This window comes from Anoplopoma fimbria, chromosome 17, assembly GCF_027596085.1.
Source record: "Anoplopoma fimbria isolate UVic2021 breed Golden Eagle Sablefish chromosome 17, Afim_UVic_2022, whole genome shotgun sequence".
Taxonomy (NCBI): domain Eukaryota; kingdom Metazoa; phylum Chordata; class Actinopteri; order Perciformes; family Anoplopomatidae; genus Anoplopoma; species Anoplopoma fimbria.
The window spans coordinates 8,894,754-8,921,841 of NC_072465.1; the positions used below are offsets into that span (position 1 = coordinate 8,894,754).

General features: G+C 40.7%; 1 protein-coding gene across 1 annotated transcript in view; it reads left to right on the plus strand.

Moving 5' to 3' along the window:
* LOC129105437 (integrin alpha-5-like) overlaps nucleotides 1–27,088 on the plus strand; it is a 42,535-nt gene that overhangs the window by 4,026 nt on the left and 11,421 nt on the right. The window contains exons 2-19 of the mRNA XM_054616459.1: nucleotides 4,533–4,657; nucleotides 7,243–7,343; nucleotides 8,497–8,620; nucleotides 10,273–10,334; nucleotides 10,511–10,556; nucleotides 10,751–10,876; nucleotides 12,102–12,146; nucleotides 12,415–12,458; nucleotides 12,575–12,631; nucleotides 15,512–15,564; nucleotides 16,355–16,563; nucleotides 17,179–17,370; nucleotides 17,448–17,493; nucleotides 17,579–17,692; nucleotides 19,011–19,093; nucleotides 19,596–19,753; nucleotides 20,632–20,769; nucleotides 25,221–25,288. Coding sequence (XP_054472434.1) covers nucleotides 4,533–4,657; nucleotides 7,243–7,343; nucleotides 8,497–8,620; nucleotides 10,273–10,334; nucleotides 10,511–10,556; nucleotides 10,751–10,876; nucleotides 12,102–12,146; nucleotides 12,415–12,458; nucleotides 12,575–12,631; nucleotides 15,512–15,564; nucleotides 16,355–16,563; nucleotides 17,179–17,370; nucleotides 17,448–17,493; nucleotides 17,579–17,692; nucleotides 19,011–19,093; nucleotides 19,596–19,753; nucleotides 20,632–20,769; nucleotides 25,221–25,288 — 1,791 coding nt within the window. The remainder of the gene's footprint in view (nucleotides 1–4,532; nucleotides 4,658–7,242; nucleotides 7,344–8,496; nucleotides 8,621–10,272; nucleotides 10,335–10,510; nucleotides 10,557–10,750; nucleotides 10,877–12,101; nucleotides 12,147–12,414; nucleotides 12,459–12,574; nucleotides 12,632–15,511; nucleotides 15,565–16,354; nucleotides 16,564–17,178; nucleotides 17,371–17,447; nucleotides 17,494–17,578; nucleotides 17,693–19,010; nucleotides 19,094–19,595; nucleotides 19,754–20,631; nucleotides 20,770–25,220; nucleotides 25,289–27,088) is intronic.

Consider the following 27,088-nt stretch of genomic DNA (forward strand, 5'->3'; position numbering starts at 1 on the left):
AATGTTGGAATAACCGAAATCCTCTGGCAATCATCAGCATCCATGGGGCCATTTCCTCTAACCCTGCCCCTTATTCTCGGGGGTCAGGAAAATAACTGGCTTTGGCTATTATTAGTCTATTTTACAACTTTTAGGAACTAATGATTTCAATAACGGCTATTCATGCGGCTATTCAAGTGTTCATGCTTGGAAGTTGATTAACTTACAAAAAAATATATAAGCAGAGTAACACACATCTCCTTCCCAATATATGTCCATGGGAAAAAGTATTTTTGGGGCCATTGGCATCACGTGATGGACCCGGAAGTTTCTAGTTCATGTCATGTTAGCTTCAAAGCCCAGCACTCTTCCAGGGGTCTTGGCCAAACATCCACGTTAGCGTTGACATTGTGGGCATGTAAGCATGCTGATATGAACATATAGTTGCGCTTATGCACAGCCTCTCGGAGCTGTTAAAATATAAACTCTTGGTCTGGTTTGAGTGTACTTGGTTTTGTCACTCTCCCTTTTAAACACACCACAGACCCACAACATACATCTATAGAATTAGTCTGTAGCATGAAAATGGGATGTAGATGTTGAAATCCTGCGACCTGATGTCAGTGAACCTCTTTATGTTTACCAACCTGTCTCTGAGCTCTACATTAAAGGCCACCCAAAGGGCTAATGTTACCTGCACAGTTTTACTGCACAGCCAGTCAAAACCAATACATGTGTGGAGTTTTACACCTAATTTTCAAGTGTCTTGATCTGTTTCTTATATTAGTAATAGAACCAAATTTAATTTGGTCAATTGAGCAAACATATGTGTCTGGAACAGTGGATATTTCTCTGCAGCCTTTAATGTAGGTTAAGCCAACATGGCACATTTGACTAAAATACTACTGAAAAAGCATACTAATTGAGTATTTTCTCAGATTATTCTGGGCCACCCACATACGTATGAGTTTATTGAATGTATTTACATACAAACCAAACAAAACAGATATTTGGGATGGGGTTTCTGGCTCATACAAGCATCATATCCTGTTTATTATAACAAGCCAGATAACATCTTCAGAAACCTGAACAGGGTTAGCTTGGATACAGGGGCTCTGTCGGTTTCATGGACTTTCGTTACTGAATGTAATGGAAGCTCATATCAGCATTCCCCTTATTCGGCCCCCTAAATGAAGCAATATGTTAAATATGAGTTATGAGAAATTCAACTAAAGCCTTTTGCCTTCCTTAGATTGTTTCATTGAAAAACCTTAAGAGGTCTTAACTACTCAGTATTTTAGGGAAAATGAGATCTTAGAGAAAGACACAAATCCATTTTTGTGTAGAGTAAATGTTTTGAGTAGGTAATCATGCATACGAACAGTTAATGAAGTACGACCTGCCATTAGGATATGACATTTAAATGCATTCACTGGAGCTCATAAATCCTTTAGTAAAAAATTGCATGGTGCATCTTTGACCTAGCCATGCCTCTAAGCCATTCCCCTGTTTGCAGATGTTCCTGTTGAACGTGAGTTAAAGGAAAGGAATCCTTATTTCAGGTCTCAACAGAGGCATCCATCATCCCAATCCTAATTCACACCATGTTGTCGAGGAGGCTATTGTTGGCTGTTAAGTTTTCGTTACAAGGGCTTTTAATTGACTCTTACAACTCAACACGCGCAGAGATCACAGGGGAGGGTGGGTGGCTAGTCACGTATCTTTGTAATAGAAGGCCACTGAAAGCCTGCGCCCTGGTCGGTTAAGTAGCTGCGGAGTGAGCGGTTTATAAGGAAAGCTTATCCAGCCGTGTAAATATTCCTCATGAGCTCTCCAGACATTTTGGGGGGATGGGGGGGGGAAGTACAGAGTCTGTCTGATCTCTGCTAATGTCATCAGTCCCCAATGTCTTAAGTTGTGCCATTCTCTCTGGGCCAGGACTTTTTTTTTTATCAGGGCTGTCTGAAAACCTTGAAAGTGGATTAGTAATACACATATACACACACACTCACTTACACATGTTAAGTTGCATTCATTACAAGAAAAACACTAAAATTATCACATCTTTGTCTGGACGTACATGTCGACTAGACATTAAACAACCAAATAAGGAGTTCCAATGAATGATTGTAATTCAGTACACTATAAAAGGGGCTATAATATTTGCACTACTTCTCAAGTTTTATGTTATGACACTATGACTTGTAATCATTTAGTCAACTGTTGTAATTGTTGCAATACAGCAAAGTTGTAGCAAGCTAACTTTAAAGGGATAGTTTGGATTTTTAATGCACGGTTGTAGAGATACTTCATCCTAATTCAGTGTATTAGTTACAGTGGATGACGCCTCCAGTTTGGAGAAACAGGCAGGAGTACCATCACGGGAACAGAGCAATGTACTGCTGTGGATGTGGGCACCATTAAAAAATATATATTTTAGCCACCCAAATAAATATAGACTCCTTCGACAAAAAAAGTATTTATTAACCTTACAGCGAACGAAAGATATTGGTCCACCACTGCCTTGATGAGTTATTTGGGTTATGTGTGACTTTAGTGAATAAAAAATAACCCTTTCAAACACTAAAGTCACAAAATATCACAAACAAACTCACTAATATTAAATATAGCATGCATTTAAGCTGATATTGATTTTTTTAAGCCTTTCCTTAGGTGACTAAAATACATTTTCCTGCTTCCCCCGTCAACAACGGTACATTGCTTAGCTTCTGTGCTGGTCCTCCCGTCTGTTTCTCCAAGCTGGAGGCTTGCTGACCGCGATCTACTGTAGGTAATATACTGACTATGAATAAGAACCTCATTCAACCCCACTAAAAAAAACTGGATTATCTCTTTAAAGCGGCTCAAGTCAATAATAAACAATGAATTAGATAACTACTTATGATCTAAAAGGGGTTGAAAGTGACAAAACCTAAGAGAAACATTAACCGGTTCTCCAGCCCCCTTCTGTTTTGGTTTTACGGCCCAGAAATCGCTTCTTTTGGTTCACTCTCATAGCTCTTGACAACACTGTTTCCAGCAGCAATGGACAGCTGGTTGTAAACAAGCTCTGATAAACCCACTATACACTGCCTGCTCAGCACCAAACCACAGACAGAACATCTGCTATATCAACTTAATGAGGTTAAACTATTTCAGTGTTGTGTTTACAACTGGTTACGCTAATGAATGCAGGTTACAAATCTACAAAGCACTCAAACGTCATCTTCAAAGAGAACACCATTGGTGCAAGTTAATTCCAGACCTTATTTCATGCATAGATTTAGATTTGTATTGAAACGTGGCTTTGCTACTGATGAAATCTCTATTCTGCTTCATGCGAGAAAGGATTGCTGTGCTGACTTTAACCTCATGCTGAGGTTGCAGAGCTTTGGCTTAACTTGATGTGAACACCATATAAGCATTGTTGATCATAGACAGATGTTCAAACTTCCGGGCAGCAATGCTGGACATCATGTTTATCCTTTATCTAACATTAAAAAACCTCCAAGGCAGTGATAATGATAGGTATCTGCAGAAGTACAGCCACTGAGGTAATAGCTGTAAACTGATCTTTGAATGTATATGAATCAGTAGAGCTCTACCATATATGGCCCCAATAACTAGTGCAGGGAATGATAAAGGAGAAGCCTTGGTACCAGTTCATTATGGTAATACTAATTCTAAATTGTCTCGTAGCTTGCTTTCTCTGCAGGCTTACATAATTTGGTGTCCTCTCTGTCATGATTTAAGTTCTGATCGACTAGGGCTGGGTGATATGGCGACTATCTCAATATTTTTGATCAAATACCTCAATATCGATTCTGCGGCGAGATTGTATGTTTGACCATTGGTGTTTTTACAAAAAGTGATGTGGATATGATAATCAAGTGGGCAAATAATAGAACAGCTAAAGTTTTATCATTTTACTCTAATGCAGCCTGCAAAACCAGGAAGAGGCAACACTTATGCCTTATACCATATCCAAAATCCATGATGCTTCCTAGTCTCATATACGATACCATGCTATATGATACAATACATTCCTATACAATGGGATACAATACGATACGATACGATACAATATACTTTATTATTCCGAAATTTGTATGGATTCAAATGCTGCACACATAAAATGACAAATAAATCCTCAATATCCATATAATATCACTATATTGCCCCGTCCTATGATGAAAGAAATAGTGAGACATTTTCGGAAATACAGTCATTTGCTTTTTTTGTTAAGTGTTAGATGACAATATTTATGTAAGAGTCTCATGTCTGTGCAGTAAATATGAAGCTTCAGCATGAGATGGGTAGCTATTGTTTTTACCTTTAGGTATTTTTATTAACACACCTGTAAAAAAAAAGTAATAATAATGTCCAGGTTCATACTTATTACATTAGCTGTGTGTATGACAAAACTTGATTACACAAGACTAGTTAAATGCTTATGATTGTAAATCATAACAGATGTTTCTTGGTGTAGGGACTTTTCCTGGACAGAGTCCATCACCACAATGTAAGATTTTGTTTTCCTCTCTTCTGTCTAGTATCAGTGTTTTGATCGGCGCCCCGAAAGCCAACACCAGCCAGCCTGACGTCACTGAAGGAGGAGCTGTGTTCTTGTGCCCCTGGAGCCAAGCTAACTGCAGCATGATCAACTTTGACAAGCAAGGTAGGGGGTCCTCTTGGCAGATAAAGATGTGACCTGTGAAAAATCAAGCTCAATATTCAAATTCCAAGGGAGAGAAATTATCTCCACATCGTGAATCGCAGCAGTAGTTGGTAACTCACATTGTTCCAGGATATAAAAATGTCACTTTCTCTAATGGCACTGTTAAACAGTTGAGACAGGACTAAGTAGTGAGCTCTCAGCTGTCTCTAACCAGCCATAAAAGTGTCTGAGAGAAGCTAAAGGTTGCATCCCGTTGTGTGTGACCTTGAGGTCAGAGGTTTGGCTCCCTGCCACCTCACGGCTCCTAATCCAATGCTTTTCTGTTTTCGTTATAACCAGCCTTTAATGTCTCCCCGGTGTTTTAATGGTGACTGAGGCTGTCCTCCACGCTGACCCTCACTAAGGTCTCTATTCTGGGACTTGGGCTGTGTTTTGTAGTGTTTTCACACAGCGTTGATTTCCTGCTGGACTGGGGCCCAATGTTGTGAGCGGTCTTTAATTATGGCAGAGTCGTTACGGGGACAAGGACCCCAGAGGACCGGGGGCTGCCCCCAGCTCTGCCAGAAAAATAATCACTTCCATCAAAAAATGCAGGAAGCGATAAGGACCACCGTTTGAGGATCACAGGGTCTAACTTATCGTACACTCTCCAATGCTGATATTAAGGGGTGGTTTACACAGACTGAGAGTAAACTCTGCGTACATAAATACACACCTACAAACTGTTAAACAACAGGCACTGCAGACAGCCTCTGAAACATGGTACTACGTAGAAAAAACATACAAAACCACACTTATGTTTACACAAAATATATTACAGACACATGCTCTTGCATTTACACGCGTTATTCATGGATTGATTAAGACACAATGGGCTCTTGGGCACAGATGTGCTAGAAGCCCCACCAGCAAAACACTTTCGAAACACACTTTATAGCTGTTAAGCCTCATTTTGTTGTTGTTTTGTGTCTCTTTGAAGTTTTGTTTCTTTGTGGACATTTTTTGTCTCTTTATAGTTGAACCTCTTTGAGTTTTTTTTGTGTCTGTGATCATTTTGTGTCTGTTTATATATTTTGTGACTCTTTGTAGTTGTTTTTTGTCTATTGTAGTCGTTTTGTGTTCCATTGTAGTCATGTTGTGCCATTTTACAATTGTTCTGTCTCTTTGAAGTTGTTTCTTGTCTCTGTAGTTTTTATGTCTCCTTGTAGTTGTTTTGTGTCTCATTGTAGTTATGTTGTGTTTTTGTGGTAATTTGGTGTGTCTTTATTGTTGTTTTGTCTCTTTGTAGCTGTTTCATGTCTATTTTAAGTTGTGTCATTCCTTGTTGTGGTCATTTTGTGTCTCTTTGTGGTTGTTTTGCCCCTTTTTGCAGTGGCTTTGCGTCTTTCTGTTTGAACTTGTTTTATGTTTACTTCATTTTGAGTCTCTTCTTGGCTGGTGTGTCTCTTTGACATTTTTATAGGTGAAAGCCAAGGGGGGCCCTGAAATTTGGGCCCTTGGCCTGTGTTCAGTAAGCCCATTCAGTTATCCATCCATGTTAGTGGTGCATTTCCCATTACAGGCCTCAGGATTCATGGTGTGTTTGAGGACACAGCCCAGACTCCATTAATAAACAGGCACTGAGTTGCAGCCAAGATAGTTTAATGTCACCACTCTGCAACAGACAGCAGGCACATATATCAGACAATATACCACATTGAAGCTTACATGGTTACAGGCATATTTAAGAAGGGTTTAAGGCGTCAGGTTTTGTTAAATTACTTTTCAAAGATGCTGAATGGCAAGATTTCCTCTGTAGGTGTGACAAAAACCCTCCCTTTAGAAGAAATTAGCATCTGAAGGCAAACCCCAATAGCAGAGACTTTAATTTTGTACCTGGATAAGTATGAACAGTATTTCAAAGCCAGGAACTTGTTTTCACGTTGTTCCATAGTAAATAGAGGCAACCTAGCTCACCTAACATTTTGTGAACCAGGAATAGCAGTCCAAGAAGGAATATAACTGTCTAATGTTTCCAAATTAATTGATTAATTAATGTTAAAAGAAAACATCATGGAGATGTAATGCTGCTGAGGATTCAAAGTAAAACATTTGGCAGGAAACCACACATACACACATTACACACCCACACACCTCTAGCACTCCACCACCCCGTCCCTCATCACTGTTTCTTGCCTTATTGCTGCCTGGGCCTCTTCTTAAAACAGATCCTGACAATGAAGTACAGCCGTTTGGGTTACAGTAACAACAAGGTCCAAGTCCCTTTGAGCTGTTTGATGTCTGCCATAGCATGGAGAATGGATTAAGTCTGCAGACCCCGGGAGCAAGGCCATAAAATATCCATGTAAAAAGCCAAGAACATGTGAGGGAGCTCTCTCAAACAAAGCTCTGACAGCACAGAAATCAAGCACTGATGACAGGGAGATCTTAGAGACTTAGTTAAAAAAGCAACTCCTGACATCTCTGAAGTTTCCCGTTTTTGTGGAAAATGTAGCAGCGTGAGTTATTCACTAATAGAAAGAGCTGTGTACAACTCTGTGTAAAAACGGCCAAAAATATGTTTTTTCCTCTCTATGTTCTTCTAGGTGATCGATATTTTTACATAAATGGTGTGAACACTCAGGTTGAGTTCAAGTCCCATCAATGGTTTGGAGCCACTGTGCGTTCCCATGGAAACAGCATCCTGGTAAGAGTTGGTCAGGTTTGGTTATTCTGTTTGTATACTGTGTGATGATATGCTATGCAACTAGCTTTTATTGTTGGCGCACTAGCAGGGATTACCTAATATGGCTAATTGGCCAATTTTGAAACAATCTGGTGGTTGACTTTGTCTCTCAACTGAAACTCCATTTTTGCCAGCAGAGGCGTTGTTGGTGGGCCTCACTGGCCTGGGATCGACCTTAAAAGAGTCATAATTAACCAGATGCGCTAGTCCCTCTCTAGCATGATATCATTCATTTCTGTTTTAGCGAGTAGTATTAGTAGTATTAATTCTGTAATTATAAGGCCTAGCCAACATTGCTTTGGCCCATCCAAAATTGAAATCCTGGCGCCATTCTTGATTTTTGCGGGTCAAGGAGCAAATCCAACTATAAACAATTACCCGCTTAAGAGGAAGTCTTGGCCCCGATATCCGTTATCTGGATATCTGCTGGCTATGCCAGAACCCTAGAAATATTGGCCCCCAAGGGCTAACTTGGCATCAGACCGACGGCCGATGGGTTCCTAGAACGGAGAATGCTGAATGCTAAAAGTAACGCTAACCTAGCTGGATGCTAACACAGCAAAAACGTGCAGGTCCCAGGCAAAACGTAATCATTCTCAGCTGTTAATAATTCATGTAGATGACATTTGAATAAAGGAACAGTATTGTTCTTGTAGAGTAGACTAGTTGGTGCCAGTACCATAATTTTCCCTCGGATGCTAACATTGTTTGAGGGTTTCGGTTTGTTGTAAGTATTGTCAAACAATATGCTTCCCTTTTACAAAGATGAAGGGTTACAAAATGAGCCCTTAATCTTGAGTCTAGATGGCTAATGGAATGTAACCTTTTGGCCTTGGTAGTAGGTACTTCCCAGCACACATTGCTTCATCCATAACTTGAACTCTAATGTTTTTGGCTTTGGACAGAAAATGACCCCACCCTTCTTACTTTAATGATACAGAGTATCGTTCTTACTGGTTCTCCATCGTTTCGAAGACTCTTTGGCTTGACAGACTTTCTGTGTGTTGATGTCTGAGGAGTGGGGGAGTGGGAGTTTAGGGTCAATTTAAAACTTCTCAACTAGAAAATATAGTCATGTTCTTTTATCATTGAGCCATCTCTCTGTGCTTGCCAGGCTTGTGCTCCCAGGTATTACTGGAGGACCGAACATGATATACCCTTGGCCGACGTCACAGGAACCTGCTACCTCTCTGTAGATGGTCTCGAAACGTTCGTGGAGTACGCCCCCTGCCGAACAGGTGAGCAGCTGCAATGACAGCCAACTGCCGTGGTGTTTAGGTGACGGATGCTCAACTATGTTCACCAGCTAGATGATATCTTTGTGGGTTTCTCAGACCTTGTGTGCTTGAAATAGCTACCTACGAGGGTAAACTGGAGTGCAGCACACGCTCAAACATACATGCCTGTGTTTGGCAAAACAACGAGAAGTTAGTTATTCTAGTTCGATCTGTGGATTTAAACCACTTGTCGACTTATCACAGAGGTGTATAAGGTAGTTTAAACTTTTAACACACGTTTACTGCAACTTACTTCATAAATTGGACTCTGTCTCGAAGTCAGAACACAGACATGATACACACATTTATAGATGGTTCTACATTGTTGTATAAACTGATATGATATATGTATATATTACAGCTCATATGTCATGAGAATCATATATAGAGACAGAATTGTGGCAAGGCACAGATATTATATATTCCTAAGAGCACAGTGGCCTCCATAATCCTTAAATGGAAGAAGTGTATGTGGCCGTCCATATCGTGGGAGAAGAGCCTTGTATAAAGAAGAACCCAAAGATGTGTGTGTGTATCAGGTCTGTGACATACACTTCGGTGGATGTCATTCTCCAACGCCCTTCATGAATAAATGTCCATAAATCCTCTTGTAACTCTAGAACTTGCCTGAGATTCAGCACACTATTACGTTTTTTGTAAATATAAAAGTAATTTGCCAAAAACACATGAAGACTCATGGCTATGAGAAATAAGATTCTCTGGTGATGAGACCAAGATTGAACTTTGGCGTTAATTCTCCCAGGCACTGTGCTCATCACCCTGCCCAATACAATCCCAACAGTGAAACATGGTGGTGGCTGAATGCTATGAGCTGCAGGGACAGGACGACTGGCTTGCAATTGAAGGAAAGATGAATGCGGCCAAGTACAGATATCCTGGAAGAAAACCTCCTCCAGAGTGCTCAGGACCTCAGACTGGGCCGAACGTTCACCTTCCAACAAGACAATGTCTGTACATGGGTACATATATTGCAAACAAGAACTGCTAAGCTAATTCGATATGTTTTTAATGGCACCAACATGACGGACTGTAAACAAATATAGGCAAAAAAAAGAGTTATAGCCCAAAGCTAATTTACTCCACGGCAACATACTGTAAACATACATATACTTATTGTTAACATCATACAAATTATTACCAAACTTTACTTTGATTTTCCACATCAAAGTTAGTGAAAGACTAAGACTCTTGCCACGTTGTAGTTCAGGATTAGTCTTGCTAAAAAATATCGGTTTTGGGCATTTTACAGTTGTTATAAAATCAGTTTGCGTTGAATGTTTAGAATACAGCTTCCTGCTTATCTTACAAAGGGTGCTGTCTACAATTTAGGTCAGCCGTGTAAACTCATCAGCTGTTACCAGACGAAGCTTAAGCTACAAATTTACCCTGAAAACCTTTTCTTTTTTGGGGGGGTTTCTTCTGTTATTTGCAAAGCGTCTGGAATTCAGTTTTTGGTCTAGGTACAATTGAAATGTTACAAAAATTGCACTTGAGAATTCTGCCCTTGACAGAACAGAATGTTGTTTTAGTTTCTTTTAGATTCATGAAACAGAAAGATTAGTGTTTCCCATGTTTGGTGCTGTTCATTGCAGAAAGACACGGACCTGTTGGACAGGGCTATTGTCAGGGGGGATTTAGTGCAGACTTCACCAAGGTAAGAGAAATATTTTCTGGTTTCTACATAATCACATACTTGCCGTTTCTCTGTTTTGATTGTGGTAAGCAGTGGGGATTTCACTGTGTAGAGTACATCAGATTTGCAGAGTTTGTTTGTTGAAACTCCCGGTGACACACAGACTTCTCAGCCCTGGCAACTGTTGTGTGTTATAGGATGGCAGGGTTGTGCTTGGAGGACCGGGCAGCTTTTACTGGCAAGGTGAGCTCGCAAAAATGTGGACCAGAATGGATGTTAAGATAGACAGCTTCCAATAGATTATTCCACTGAATGAGTGTTAAAATCAGGCTGTGGACTAACTTCAGGGGAACAACTGAGGAGCTAGAGTTCAAAAAGTCACATGTCTTTTTTTAACATCTGACCTTTGACCCTTTTGTTGCCCATCCATCCCATAGGCCAGCTGATTTCAGCCACCACAGAGGAGATTGTGAAGGCCTACTACCCCTCTTACTTTCTGCTCTCAGTCGCCGGGCAGATTCAGACACGACAGGTGCAGGGGAGCTATGATGACAGTTACCTTGGTGAGGAAGTATACACAAATGGGATTATTAAAATAAGATGTAGTATTAAGTCTATGAGAAAATGGTTCCCAGAGTTTAATATCTGAGGTGTTATGACACCCTGACCTGGACTGTCAAGGGAACTATTAACACCTAGAAAACTAGTGATTGGGTTTTAATTAAATTTGTCACTATTAAGAACTTACTGACTTCTAGTGCCAACATCAGTCCAAACGTTTTTCCAAAAGTCTAACTGAAAAGTCATCTTAAAATTCTCTCATCACATTCATATTCCCAAGAGGAAGAATTCTTTCCAGTTTGGACACTTCATTAATTTTCCACTAACACCAGCCTCACAAAGAATGGTCAACTTTGTACACAGCAAACTGAAAAAAGAACTGTTAGATTGCAATACATTTGCTGGTGACCAGGCAAAAATATCAACACAAACACATGACTCTAGACATGACTCAAGACACTGTAACCCATAATCTTATTGACAGATTGCCATTAAAAATACAGAGCACAATCAAGCTCAAGAGGTGCATATAAATGTATTAGTGTGGCCCTTATGTTAAAGGGCCACACTAAAGGAAAGTGGGCCCCCTATTATATGAATTATTTTTGTTACATTACACCCAACATCTTCCTGTCTTCATTACCCACAATATCTTGGGTTTTAAAAGAATACCCTTTCGATTTATCATTGCACTCAAATAAAGTTAAACCTGGTGTCTATATTACCCACAATTCAACTCCACTGCCGACAATTTCAGACGTGGAGTTAGACAGTGATGAGCTCACTCAACCTCTGCGGAATCCTCCTCATCTCTGCTTGAGCCGTTAGCCGCTACTAGCATAACACACCGACTATCTGACTGAACGGTCAGCGGTTGTGTGGAATCATGGGTAACGTAGGCGTCATGTTTTGGCAAGCAAGATTTTGACCAGCCCATTGTGAATGAAACACTGTTATAGACATTGCAAGATGTTATAAGTAGTACTCTTTTATGATATTGAGTTGACGAATCGCTACTTGATACCGCCGTGTGAAGGCTTTTTCTTTTACTAGTAAAGACCAAAACTTAAACAAAATACACTAGTGCTACATGTTGGTATTATTACCGATAATAATTATCATTATAAACAGATTCAGGTAATTACATTGATAAATCTGTTCATTGTATCCACAACCTCCAGCTTCAGCTGTTTTCTCTCACTCACACTCTCTCGATCGCTCCTGCAGGTTACTCCGTGGCTGGTGGCGAGTTCAGTGGGGATGATGATGAAGGTGAGGGTCATATTTACAGTACAGAGAAACATAATGGATGGCTGAGTACAGGGTTTGCTGACCCCCGCCACAAGCTCTGTCTAATGTTTAACTGCTCAGTCTCAACACACATGATTGTGATGTGATTGGGAAAGGATTGTTTCTTCTTTTAGGAAGAATCAAAAAATGTATAATTTTTTTGTTGGTTGGTCACAACAGTTCCTAGTTATCAGTGTTGTGTTGAAATGAACCCTTCTAACCTTTTGCCCCCTTTCTTTCTTTGTTGCAGATTTCGTCACAGGAGTTCCAAAAGGACTCATGCTGTATGGTGTAGTAAGGAGGCCCAACATTTTCAATTTACACCATTTCACAGTGCAAACAGTCAACAGAACGTAAAAGTATTGTCATGCAGTATACTCAGATAATGACCTTTGTCTGTCTCCACATAGGTGTCAATATTAGATGGAAGGGATCTGAAGTCTCTGCTCAACTTGACAGGGGAGCAGGTATGTGCACATCTGGCCGGGGGATTTTCTGTAATAGCCTAGCTCTTTTTTTTTCATCATGTGGGTACACATTTAAAGTGGCATTTGTAAGGTAGGTCTGGAGATGAAGGAATTTGCCCCGTGGAGAGGAGGCCTATATCAGGTTCAGAGGTCGAGCATACATTATTCACAGCTTATGGTTTCTAAAAGCTGCAAATCAAACCCAGAAACAGCAGACCGGCACAGTGTTCACGTTGTCACTGTATTGATTCAACATGTGCTTTTAAAATGGGAAGTACTAAAGAGTGGCACCATTTGTCACTAGCTTAGTAGTTAGCCATATTTATATGAGGCTCAGACTGTCCTGAGTTTCTTAAATAAAGTGCGTATCTTTCAAAGATACTATGTTTACAGCGACGCAGGTTATGGTTCCACCTTGTGAATCTGTGTGTGCGTCTCTGTGTACAGATTTTGTCACTGTGATTGCGTCGCAACCATGCAAGATGCGATCACAAAACTTTGCAGATATTTAGTTGAGGTGAAATGAAGGACAATTTTGAAGATGGGTGTGGTCCGAGCAGGTGCCCAGGAAGTAGGGGGTAGGAAGTAGGGAAGGGGACATTGGACCCCTCACTTATCGCCCCCTGGCCCAATCTGGTGTCGCGTCTGGTGTTATCCCATCTCAAGATGGTAGAAAGGATGTCTTATTTTTTTCTTTGTTCTTCCATGGACAGTAGTCAGACAAAAATATAAACACCTGGCAAAGCACTCAAAACTTCTTCTGTGGTAGTTTTGTGGTAGTTCCTGCCCCCCCCCACACACACACACACACACACACTTTATGCCCCTGGCCCGATTTGTTATCGCTGCTGAATGAATCTAGATAATGTGCTGTTTCATCCACTACTGTCATGGGAATATTCGTAGTTGCACAAGTAAAATAAACAGTTTGTGGTTATGATGCTTCATGCTTCATGTACGTCAGGATTTTTGGCTGAGTCTGTTTCCATTGCACTCTGTTTTTTCGTAAATCCATCTTTTTACAAAACTGTTTCACAAAATCTCTAGTGTTTTTCTTATTTTCCATCTCTCCACTCATTTTTAAATCCCAAATTTGCCTAAAACTGGTGGATGGAAACTTTACAAAAACACATAGTAACCCAAAGCGGTAATTTGGCACTAATTTGTCTATAGCTTTGGAAGGTACCCAATTGGTTCGTCAAACTTAGACTGCTAAAGGCTTCATAATAGCTTTGGTTCAACTTAAGGATGTATTTTTTGTGCCATTTAACCACGCTTCGTTGTGTAGGTATTGCAACATGTAAGAGCATGTGACCAGACACACATGGGAAAGCATGTGTGTGTGTGTGTCTTCATTGTGGGAGGTCATCAGTGACTGCTCAGAGGTGTCAGTCTCAGGGTGGAGGACGCTGAGTAAACTGTTAAGTCACAGTGTGAGTGATCTGAGGTAAACTCCCGGCTGATGGACTCTCATCTCTCTGGGGGAGAATGCTGGTCCCTCTTGGACTGTGTAGTCAAAGTCAGCTGCATAAACACACCAGAGGGGATTTGTGCAAGAGGCCTGTTTGTTTGTTGAATGAAACCTCAAATCTCAGACCATTACTGGCAAGGTAGCAGGTCAATGAGCCGAACTGCTCTTGTTCTGTTTGATTTGAGGATTATTAATGTCTTGATTTAAACAAATTATTTCATTATTATTTTCATTTGGTTATTTTACAAATATTTGTATTAGCTAAAAAAGGCTCTTTCTAAAAACCTGGCGGCCGTAGTAATTGTGACAGGAGCATTATTTTAAGGTACATACATAACTACGTTAGCACATAATGACGTCACATACATAACGCAGTAACTAATAACTTGTACCACGGTCTTTTCCCAAACCTAACCAAATAGTTCCATTTCACAACATATAATAGAGCGGTCCTTTTGTGATTAATTTGCAAACGTAGATATGAGAATGTGTTGTATTTAATCCTGGTGACTAGACTTTAAGCGGCTATAACTAATATTTTTACAATAATGAAATTGTGTAACATTTTGAAAGGGGCTACTCGTAGTGATGATCCTAAGTAATTATCAATTGCAGCTTCCCTCTTTCATTGCATCAACTTGAAGGTGATGATACTGTTTGTCAGTATTGTGTTCACAACTTGTTTTTAATGCCCCCAAATGGGAAAAAAACACTAATAAAAAAGTAAGACACTTCCGAAATACAGCTCATGACTGTGAAAACTGATCTGTGGGCAACTTTCGTTAGTTTGCTGATCTCAGCTTACCTCAGATTTACATTAGTAGTGGTTCAGCTCTACAGGACGTCTTGATCATATTTCTAAGAGTGTGAATGTATCTGGCAAAGCAGTGCTCCTACAGGGTATAACAGTGAATTAACCTTGTCCTGAGATTCGTTTTGACTTATGTTCATATGAGCTGTTTGCATGTGTGATTCAGGATGACGACCCCACTATTCAGTCTTGTTTTTCAAAAGGGTCTCCAAACTCATACCTGCACAGCTACGAACCACTTTGAAGTGAGAGTCACCACAAGAAGTGTAACATGACCCTAATTTATCATACGTGGTATGAAATTAAACCGGAAAAACTCAAGCCCCCAGAGTGAGTTTTTAAGGAGTTTGAGTCCCCGATCCCCAGACCCCCTACCTCTGCTCAGAAGCTCTAACACTGAGCTCCATGAAAAGGGAGAAGAGGAGACCCCAGGGGACTGTGGGATTGAGAGATTGGGGAGGAAAGCCTTTGGGGGTGATGGTGGAGGGTACAAAGGAGAAAAAAAGGACAAGCAGAAAGAAAATGAGAGAAAATAAAGGGATCTACACACCGTGGTGTGATTACAGGCTAACTGGGTCTTGTTTGTAATGCATTCCAGATGGGGTCCTATTTCGGCTACGCGGTGGCAGCCACCGACATCAACAACGATGGGTGAGTGGACGGAGTGACGGCGGGACATGTGATGGCAAAAAAATTAGTATATGAAGACAAAATGGGTGAAATGACAGAGGAGATGGGAAAAAGTAAGCTAAAACAAGAGACTAAAAGTGAAAGATGAGGTCACTGAAACAGAATGTGACTTCTTGGAAGTTTCCAACGTTTCAGTTCTGTTACCCTGTCACTCTCTAATTAGTCATGAAAATATCTGAAAATTATCTCATTCTATCTCCAGTTCCCCTCAGTCTAAAGTTCAATTTCACTTCCCTACAAATGGCAGAAGCACACAATTAAAACTGATGTTTTAAAGTTTCAGTTTAGCCTTTAAAAATGACTCCTTTTCTTCAGGCAACTGCGCTGTGCAGCTGAAGATCATTTTACAGTAAATACTAGTGGAGATTCTTAAAGGAGACATATCATGCTCATTTTCAGATTCATACTTGTATTTTGGGTCTTTACTAGAACATGTTTACATGCTTTGATGTTCAAAAAACATGTTATTTTTCTCATACTGTCTGTCTGAATATAGCTGTATTCACCCTTCGGTGAAACGCTCTGTTTTAGCGCCTGTCTCTTTAAGGCCCCCCACAAAAAAAGGAGATGCTATGATTGGCTATGATCATTTTTTTCCAACAAACAAGCCGCTTAGAGTTCAAATACTAAATAAAGTAAAACTAAATGTTAAACACTTTGTCCCTAAAATATAATTTCAATATCCCTCTTTGTCTTTTGTCTATATTCCGATATTTCCTCATTAAGTGTCTTGCTTTGCTTGCCTCCCCAGTTTGGATGACCTGGTGGTGGGAGCTCCAATGTTCATGCGTCGAGGGGTCAATGGGCGTCTGGAGGAGCTGGGTAAGGTGTATGTGTACCTCCAGAGGGGCCCTCTGCTGCTGGAGCCAAGCCAGTCCCACCTGCTGGGTCAACAGGCCTTCAGCCGGTTCGGTACGTCGCTGGCTCCGCTGGGTGACCTCAACCAGGATGGATTCAATGGTAGGCGTGCTGCACACAGTGTGGGTTAAATGTTGGAGAACAATGGACAGCAGTATTTTTTTATTGTAGTTTATCATTTATTTAACATTATAATTTTTAAACTAGAATTTATGTGAACGTCTAGAATATATTTGGCTTTTATACTGTTGGTCGGTCAAAGGATGAATTTTCCCAATTTCTTGACATTGCATTGATAAAATAACTGATTTATCAAGAAAATAATCAGCAGATTAATCAATCATGAAAACAAAAATGTGTTGATTGTTTATTCTTGGCTGTGGGGAAATTAAGATGGAAAAACAGAAATATATAATTATTTCATTAATATAAAGCAGGAAAAAGCAAATCCGAATAAATGGGACAACTAAAAGTCATCACACTGAGCTATAGTCTGTCTCTAGCTTAGCGGTGGGGAAGAGAAGTTTGTTTATAGCCTAATGTTAGCGTTTTACTTCTGGTGATTGCATTTCACTTTAAAATCATAAAAGTGGTGTACATTTGTCCGGTTGACCTTCAAAAACATATCATTCCTGCATTACTATATATGGTTTGTATACACATATTTTAGAAAACATGACATTCTTCACACCGTGTGTTGTGGCTGTTTACAATCAGACATGGCCATCGGCTGTCCCTACGGAGGAGACGAGCAGCATGGATTGGTTCTCATTTATAACGGCCATGCCGAAGGACTGATGGACACACCCACTCAGACTCTCTCTGGCCAATGGGCTTCCAGCTCTTTCCCAGCCAGTTTTGGCTTCTCCCTACGAGGCAACAAAGATCTGGATCAAAACGGATATCCAGGTACCATAATCGGGCGTCTATTAACACTTCATCCTCTTCTCTGATGTCTCCATTGAACTCTCTTTGCCTTCCTGCAGATCTGGTTGTTGGTGCTTTTGGGGTTGATAAAGCGGTGCTATACAGGTATGTTAAAGCATGTAGGAGTGTAGTAACAGATATGGACTCTTGTTTTTATTCTGATTCGTTCATGGTCTGTCTCTTTAATCAGGGCTCGGCCGATAGTGAGCGTCAGTGCGTCTCTCACAGTGCAGCCGACCATGTTCAACCAGGAGGAGAAGCCTTGTGAGCTGATCACAGAGAATGAAACCATCGGCGTGTCTTGGTATGGACGTCAACTATTCTCCTTAAAGAAAGCTCAGCTCCACTTCTATCGTAATAGGAAGATTATACACTGTTTGATCCACCAAACAGTAGTTGTGATTTTAGCGGAAATATCTTTGAATGGTTTTAAAAAGTCTTAAGAGTTTTGTGAGGGGTTAAAGAGCTCTCTGAGAATAACAGAACATGGAAAGTCTTGCAAATGTGAGTTCTCTTTCAGCTTTCTTAACTTTGCCTCACGAGAATGTCAAATGACCTCATGTTTGCCAGTTTCCTGTCCAAGTTGCTCTCAACTACAGTATTCTTAGATCCAGTAGAGAGGAAAAAAAGAAGGGAAAATTCACCCTGCTTTCAGTCTCAATGAAGCTCTTTCCACCAGATCACTCTAACCATCGTATTAAACCTGGAACATTTTTAGATTGCTGTTATAGGCGGTTGCCAAACCTGGCTGGCGTTTTATTTAAGTTTTAAGTAAACCTTGTTTTTGTGTTTATGGGTGTTTTTCGCTGCCGTGGTGACAGAAAGAAGATGAGGGGAGCGTAGGAGAGGAAATGGGAGAAAGGTGGAGCAATCATATGGGAAGACAAAACGGTGGAGAGAGAGCAGTTATTAAGACTGAAAAGGTTGAAAAGGGCTGTAACTTTCTCAAATGAAATGAGATATTGTTTGGCATCAACAAGACTCCTTACTCATCACATAAGGTGAATCCTCCCTTCATATGAGCATTTATATAAACACACACATATTTACATGTATGCGTCAGCTTTTAAAAATAAAACATTTTGTACTTCAAAGTTGTAAACACCCACCACGGGTGTCACCACATCGACCGGGACTGAAATCTGTGGTAATTTTAGTTTTGTTAAACGTATTTCATTTCTTCTTCTTGCTTACATTGGGTCGCCATTTTGTTTTTCTACGCGTTCACACAGCTGTCCACATCCAAGTGTGCCTAGAAATATGCCCAAAACTTTAGAAAGTGTGGACAGCAAATAGTTAGGCTGATATCAATGAGATAAAATGATGCTGGATAACATGCTACATGGTTTTCCTATGAATCCATCGTAGGCAATTTAAATCCAGCATTGGTATAAAAAATACTGTATAGAGAGGTACTTACTAAGTGTTAATACATGGAATGGCTATTGCAGAAGAAAATGTTGACCATACACAGTGTCAAACTTTGGATTTGAATTATGAATACCTTAAAGACTACAAATAAAAGTGAAAAGGGATGGTACCTCACATCAGTGTAAACACATCTGTATAAGTTCAGTGCTCAAGTTTTTCCCCCCATATTTTTGTCTGTGTTCAACCTCCAGTGTCAGCATCGGATTCTGCCTGCTGGCTAATGGGAAGCACCTCCCCTCATCTAGGTCACACACACACACACACACACATCTAGGTGAGGCACACACACACACACACACACACACACACACACACACACACACACACACACACACACACACACACACACAGATGGTCCCTATTACCTTGCTTTCTTTGTGTTGCCACAAGTATGCCGGACCTCACTGTGGTCAATTTGGCAGTTAAGATCGAGATAAAAGGACAATCGTGTAAACACAGAGTAACTCGGTGGGCTCCGGCAGTTTAGAAGAAGCGTGTGCGTGCTTACTTTTAAGTGCGCGGGTGTGTGTTGTCTGTGTTCTCTGCATAGTTGTCGTCATGTGGGCCACAGCAAATTCTTCTTTCTGTATACTGCATAGAGAGCAAAGAATAGCACATGAAGGAGCTTTATCGTTATATTTTTTTCCATTGCATATGTGTGTATTTACATGTGATGAGGCATTTGTGTATTATGTGTGCATGTATGTGTTTGTACATACATTTGCATATAATTTCGTTTTTACTTGTGCTTTTGTCTTTACATGTATATTTCCAAGGCTTCGTGGTGGAGGTTCAGTTGGACAGTGTGAAGCAGCAGCAGAAGGAGTCCATCAGGAGGACCCTGTTCCTGGACAGCCAGCAGCCCAGTCTGCTGAAGACCCTCCGCCTCGCCAACGGAGAACGCTTGTGCCACGACGCCAAGATCTACCTGCGGGTCAGTCACGCTGGCCGTCTCTCGAACCTCAATTTGTCCTTTTTAAATTCCGTCAAAGTTTACTCCGCAGCGTGAAGAACTAAAAAGTCAAATACTCTGAGAGTATGCCTCTTACTTAATCTTGGCCCTCACAGAGCGCTGTGGTTTTCATTCAAGGCCATCTAATCAGAGACTTTATTGCACCTGCAGCACCAGGTGAATGTGATTAACTCTCTGGTAGGGCAGAGGGTGAAGTCATTTCCTAATAGACAGGGCTTGAAGTTGCTGTTTGAAGTGCTATTTGAGGCCAAAACCAGTACAGTACCAATCTTCTCATCACTCAGCAGTCACCTGATCAAAGCCAATGCCTTCCAAAAGCACCTAGGTCATAAGCGTAGAAGCTGTTTGTAAGGGGATAATGATCACAGCACTTTGCTCTTTGACAGCATAAGAGATGGTTTGAGCAGAAACTGACTGTCCAGATCTGTTTGTACACCACTTCTTCTTTTTAATCACTCTTTAAAGGGACCGCATTGTTGTGGCTGGTTCAGCAGAATTCATGTCAAATCTTAGAGAAACCTAAAACAGACTAAATCCTACATTTTTGGCCAATAGTGGCCTTTTGAACATATGCTTTTGATTTTGTTTTACGTGACAACTTTTTTTCTTGCACATGTACTTGAAAAAGGGTTTCACAATAATCAGCATTGAAAGGATGGAAATTCCCAACCTGACGACACATTTCTAGCCATCTTTTTTTCCGGAAGTGTCCGCTTGTTTCAGATAATTGAGAACAGATACTGACACACCAGACAAAGTTTAATCAACTCTAGGCGACAACAGACAACTATTGCCATTCACATCTGTCACTAACGTAGTTGCATCTCTCTCTGTTGCAGGGCGAAGAGGAGTTTCGGGACAAACTCTCCCCCATTTCCATCAGCCTTAACTTCAGTCTGGATCCTCATGGCCCAGTTGACCAGCATGGCCTCAGACCAATCCTGAATTATGAGACAGAACAGCGTATAGAGCAGAAGGTATGCGTATTAACCTTGCATTAAAATGTGTTTTGTGTGATAAGATTGCAATCGGATAGCGCATGACCACATGAAAGTACAGGCCTAAATCCCGATCAGGCGCAAACACCTCCAGAGGTGGTCAGGGTCTCATTGTGATCACATCGAACACAAGTGTAAATGCAATTTGGAATGTAATTATGTTTTCAATCTACACACAACAAACAACTACGTGGGCAGAAATACATAATTGCTGGGACCTTTCAGAACGAGCGGGAAAGCAAGAAAGCTTGTCATAATGGATATTATAGACACTTGGCTATTCATAACCTTCTACATCTGGTCCTGTCTGCAAGGCCAACAAGAGGAGGAGGAGGTGACGTTCAGTTGTTTGAGCTGGACAGAAAAATCGTATCACAATGTAGAAACCAGAGACACATATTGATACCAGGTGTAAATGCAATCCGCTTTATATCTAGATAAATTATTGATACAAGACGTATGTGATTGCTAGGTGTAAAGGGGGTAAAAATAACCACAGCTAGTTAAAGGGTTGTACCTCACTTCATATACCGTATATCAGTGCGCTCCAAAGCTTTTAAAAACATTTCATAATGATTGTTATTAATGGCATAGCTGACAGTTTCAGTATTTTTCATTATTATATAACTGTTGCATTACATTTTACATACAGTGCAAAGCCATTTATTCAGCCCTCAGTGTAATTAGCAGAAGTATATGGTTGCGTTATTGTACTTGGTGATATACACCGACATTATTTGATAGACTCAAATAAGATAAGATCAAAATTTGTTTTATTTCCGTGCTTTTTTTGAGCTCCGTTTTATAGTGACTACTGTTTCCATCACTTGCACTTACAGGTATAATTTTACCTGCTGTGAAACCTCAGAACAGTATGTTGTTTTAATATGACAGCACAGAGAGAAGATGTAGCTTAACTCACTGTGTGAAGCGAGTTACTCTCTTCCAGCATTGCGAGTCGGTTACTATGGCTATATAAACAAAGGAGTGTGATGACCACAGTGACGGAACTTCAAAAACAAGTGATGTCACATACTCGGGTCCCAAAAACATGCCTGCAATACCACTTATTGCTATAGTTTAGCCAAAGAAAACGAAACTGAGATCCTTGAGAGTGTTTAACATGGGTTAAACTCAAAGAAGCTGCTTTAAAAGTTTGAGGTTAAGCTATTTCTGTATTTTCGGTATTCAAAAGTAATATTGGTTTAGCATCTTTTACACACAGTGTATGCTGCTTAAAGGTGTTGCGCAATAAATTTACGTCAGAAAAACCCAGGTTGAGAATATCTTCCCTAAATATCCAACCTGAAAATCCTTGAAGAGCTGTTTTGCTTCAATACTTCATGGGAGTTTAAACCGCAACAATTTGAAGAGTATCTCTGTGTCAAGTTGTAAACTGTATCTATGTATAACATTACCACCACCGAACATCTAGACCGCACCACTTATGTGGCCACACGCCTCGGATGTTTGGAACTGAGCTGATAGGCACCGCAGTGATTACCAGGGGAGAGATACAGCATGACAGATGTCATGAGGAATTTCTTTGCAAAACGCTACTAAAACAATCTAAAATTGTGTACTAATGGTGTTCACATACACAGTGGTTCTCTGCGGGCCTGATATGTAGGTTTAACTCCACCCTCCATACCACAGCACATCTCCCACTGTTTACATTTTGCACGCAGGGAATTTATTTGAATGGCGCAGACGGAGGTCACAGGCCCGCCATTTTAACATTGACATCAGATGTAAGGCCACTCTCTAGTGCCGAAACCCCATATGGTTTGAGGGTCAGGGTCGGCCCTGGCAGAGCGTGAGCACGTTAATGCACTCTGGTCTCCATTGGTAGTGTCTCCTGTGTGACGAGTCGGAAGGTTTATGGAGGACTGGCGAGTCATGGCTCTGCAAAAGACACACAGTGTAGGGGGGAGGGGCAGCTCCATTTGGGCGGCGCTCAGCTCGCAGACATCTGGTTGCGGTTTGTTTATGTATGTAGCCAGTGGTTTTTCTCCACCGGGCGAGAGCCAGAGCCTGAAAACGTGCACATGTTTTTGTGAGTGATATAAGGTGAAGTGAGTGCAATGTGGGGAGTGTGTACATCATGTACTTGTTTTTGACAGGATACATCAGCTTTTTTTTTCTGCCTAGAAGCCTTCAAGGCAACACTATGAATTTCATCTGTTGTTGTTCTTCCTCCTTCTCCCTATGTGAAAGGAATCAGTTAGCTTAAGTGATGTTCCTAGTAGACAGCAGGCCCCGATGCTTCATGCTTACACTTCAGTTTACATTGTGTAGAGTGACACTAGGCTCCATATTGAAAACATAGCATACATTTTTAATGTCTCTGTCTCTCCCATCGTATGCATGCATGGTTTTGCTCCTATCAAACTATTATTTTTTAAATATATTGTGGCAGTGATTTAACAATGCATGGTAGTGCAGTGTTAACTGTTCTATATACCTGATTCGGAGCATTAATATAACAGCAAACAACCTTTTGCCATGTAAATATATAATGGAGTTATGTCAACCTTTGCATAGAATGAAGTTGCTCTCCCTCTGTGTGTTGTAATCTGAGCTTCTCTGTGCTTTGTTTACATACCCGGGCCGGCCTCGCGTCCCTTTAAGTGCAAGCAAAACTCTCTGTTGTTCCCCTACTGGCTAGCTGATGACATCGTCGCTGAAGCAGCTTTCCCCGATTGTAAAGACTGTCAGCTCTGTCAGCACTGTTGCCACCGTTAGCACCGTCAGCTGCTAGCCACCGGCTCAGCCGGCACCATGGTGATAGCTGTGTGGAGGAAAAAGACATGCTCTTAATGAAGTATTGAGCACTTTTAAATCATTGCTGGGTGTGTTCACAATTCAGTGAGCCACAATTCTGACCACACTTACATTTGAGATTTTCGTGATATTAAACCCCCATTATTCAGACTATAAATGTTTTTTCACTAATAGCTATTTAATATATTTACGTTCCCTAATTAGCTCTCTCTACATGGTAGGTTTTATTAATGCTGGCAGAGTCCGCCTTTCTGCATAGGACTCAAATTGCACGCCCATTAGGTTTGAAGGTTTTTCCAGTACTATGAAATTATGACTTCTAGGAAATATATAACTCATTTCCCAGAAGTCCTTGGATTTCTCTCCATGAATGTACAAAATTGACACATATTCTTATAAAACGTATATCATTAGACACATTATTTCACAAAATACGGTACTGGAGCTTCATTCAAATAATGACACCTATTCTTAAAAATGTATTTTTGCAGGTACTTCTGATTAAACCATTCCCAAGCAAGTTATTGGAAATATTTGACTATAACAACAAAACATAATTCAGATTTTTGACCCCATAGTCAGTTGTCTTCTGGGTCTGACTTTGAGTCCTGTGTTTTCACATCTTGAAGTTGACCAACAGGCCAACCACAGGGTGTATTGCTTTAAAGCTGGAGGAGAAACATGGATCACATGGATCAAACATATGGGAAGATGAAGAGATGAAAGTGAAAAAGAGATGAAAAGTGGTCAGAGGGGAGGGAAGATAAGTCGGTAGTCATCACTTGATCTTAAGTCTATCACAGAGCGCGTGTGATCCTGTCTGTTTGGTGTTAAAAGAGCGATAGATAGCCTCCTGAGTCCTGAGTGGATGTAAAACCGGAGGAATTGAATGAGGAATCTCCACTGAGACACTGTTAACCATTCCCAGGCTGATTCCTTTTTCTCTGTAGCATTCTTAGGGAATCTAATCTTTCCCATATGTTGGAGAGATGAGGGTATGGCAACAATGACACTGTGAAGCTACTTGGAAGGAATGGTGGAGACACAGAAAAGGAGAAAAGCAAAGATCTGAAGGGACGCACTGGAAAAAAAAAAACAATGGGTCCAAATTAAATTACATTAATCTTTTACTGTGGTTTTTACCAAGTCATCTGTCACAAAAGACTAAAGAGCAACTTAAGCCCCACTCTCTTTTGAATGTGAGGTTTTCACTCCTTGTGATCGAGGCTTTCCCGCAAAATGCAACCCTTATTTGGGTGGAAGACATCATCCTTTCATTCTCCTAAAAACCTTCACCATGTTTTCTCTTCTTTCCTTTCTTCGTTTCCCACATGTAAAGCACACATTACTTTCATCACGCAAGCATGCTGCGTTCACACACGTTCTTCGCATCTGGTTGTTGCAAATATTGTTACAGTTTTGTGCATATATGGAGGAGATGTATACTGTATATCCTCTCTCATCCTTTCATTAAATCATGAGCAGTGTGCTGTCTTCTGTAAACATCCACTTCCTTGAGAGCTTTTCTCTCTCCATACCTTTGGACCCCATTCCCTTGATACCCCTCTCTCTTTTTCACCCATCATAACCATCTCTTGCTCCCCTCCCCTTCCCTCCATTTATCTCTGTCCTTCTCCCTTCCTCAGGCCCAGATTCAGCTCGATTGCGGAGAGGACAACATCTGCGTCCCTGACCTCAAGCTGGCTGTTTACGGGTGAGAGGAAATCACCCCTCTATTACTTTACCTGATTCAACAAACACAACTTAAACCCTCCAGTCGTGCTTTGCTAATCTGCCACAGTTTCTTTTTTTTCCTAAACGTGACAAAGTTGCCATGAGAAACACCAACTGGTGGGTCTTTACTCTGCTGCACTTGAATTGATGCATTTTATGTTTCTGGTTAGTGTGGAATGGACACAAGACGAAGTGCATAGTTAGCATGAGCAGAAGCTACAGACTTGGCTGAATAGACAAAGTAAACAGCACTTACTCGAACCATACAAAGAAAAATGCCACAGCACAGGCCATAATGCTCAAAGCAGTATGGATTTAGTTATTTGACCACTTGAGGGAAGTAGCATAAGCTATGAAGTTGAAATTAAGCTGATGTGGCTAATGTGTTAGCAAACAGTGACCTGTTAACACAGTCAGCAGACACAGAGCAACAAGCATTCGTTAGCAGTCATTTTCCACGGCACCAAATGCATGTAATTCCAATGTGCTCTCTCTTGTAGCTCTGTTTTGGTCTCTACCTCCATCTGTTGCAAATTCAAAACACTTTGTGCGTGCAGTCGAGAACAAAACATGGCGCCACATTTGCGGAAATCATCCAAAATTCATCCAGAATTTAAAACTGAATTGATTCAAGCTGCAGATTGGGTTTTCAGTTCTCTTAACACATTCATCTTTAGCTTTCTCGTGCAGTTAGTGCCACGTGTAATAGTGTTCTAAGCTTAGTGACAACTGGGAGAGTTTCAAGACGATCCGTAGAAGTTTTCCAACTGTGTGTCACATTACATTGAATGGGGCGCCTGAATGGGGCCGCTGTAATTAATGACATAATGATAAACTGTGTTGTTTTCCCTCATTGTCTCTGCTGGTGGATGCATAATGGCAGGGAGAAACAGAGGTATGACAAAGATCCAAGGGTGAAGGTATCATTTCAACAATGTGGGGGGAGCACATACAAAACATTTTGAGCGTCGAACACTGAATTTTTATGTACCAATTTATGGTTGTAATGGTTTTATTTATATAAAGCAAGATTTCTGCTCATGTTCAAAACTTCACATTCCAAACATATCCCACATATTAGCGTAATTTTATGAGAATAAAGTCATATTATTTCAAGAAAAAATCGACCTAATCTATAGTCTGCTGAAACACTTCAGATCAGGTATAAATCTCACTATTTTGTGGCTCATTGTCCAAATGGTAATATCACCACGTCAGATGGTCTGCTCCGACAGTGCAGGTAACAGCTGCTTACCCAAGCCGTTCAGTAAAAAAACATCTGGAGTTTGGAGACTAGAAGTGGGAACAGAGACAGTGACACAGAGCTGTCATTCTCGTCATATTCTAATATAATGAATGAATTCTCTAAATCTCAGATTATTTTTAGTGGCCTTAATATTCCGTCATAATTGTATTGCTAATTTGTGACTGTATTAGATCAGCTGTTTTGATCAAAATTATTGCTAGGGACTATTCAGTAGTTGCTGGTTGTTGGTTGGGACATGTCCCTATGGTCCCTACTAAATACTAAGCCCATGCCATGATCCCCTGACCAGAATCTAATCATAGATGTTGCAGTTCTGAACTAGCCCATTAGGCTACCAGGTCATCCCAGTTATCCATGGTTTAAAAGTCTCATAATTGAATGATATTGCACAATGTACACAGTTAAAAACATCTGGGTATGGGCATTAGCATGGTTCTGTTATCCCACTGATCATTATGGCCTGCACAGTAAATATATTCAGGCTTAAGAATATAAAGTCAGCTTTTCAAAAGT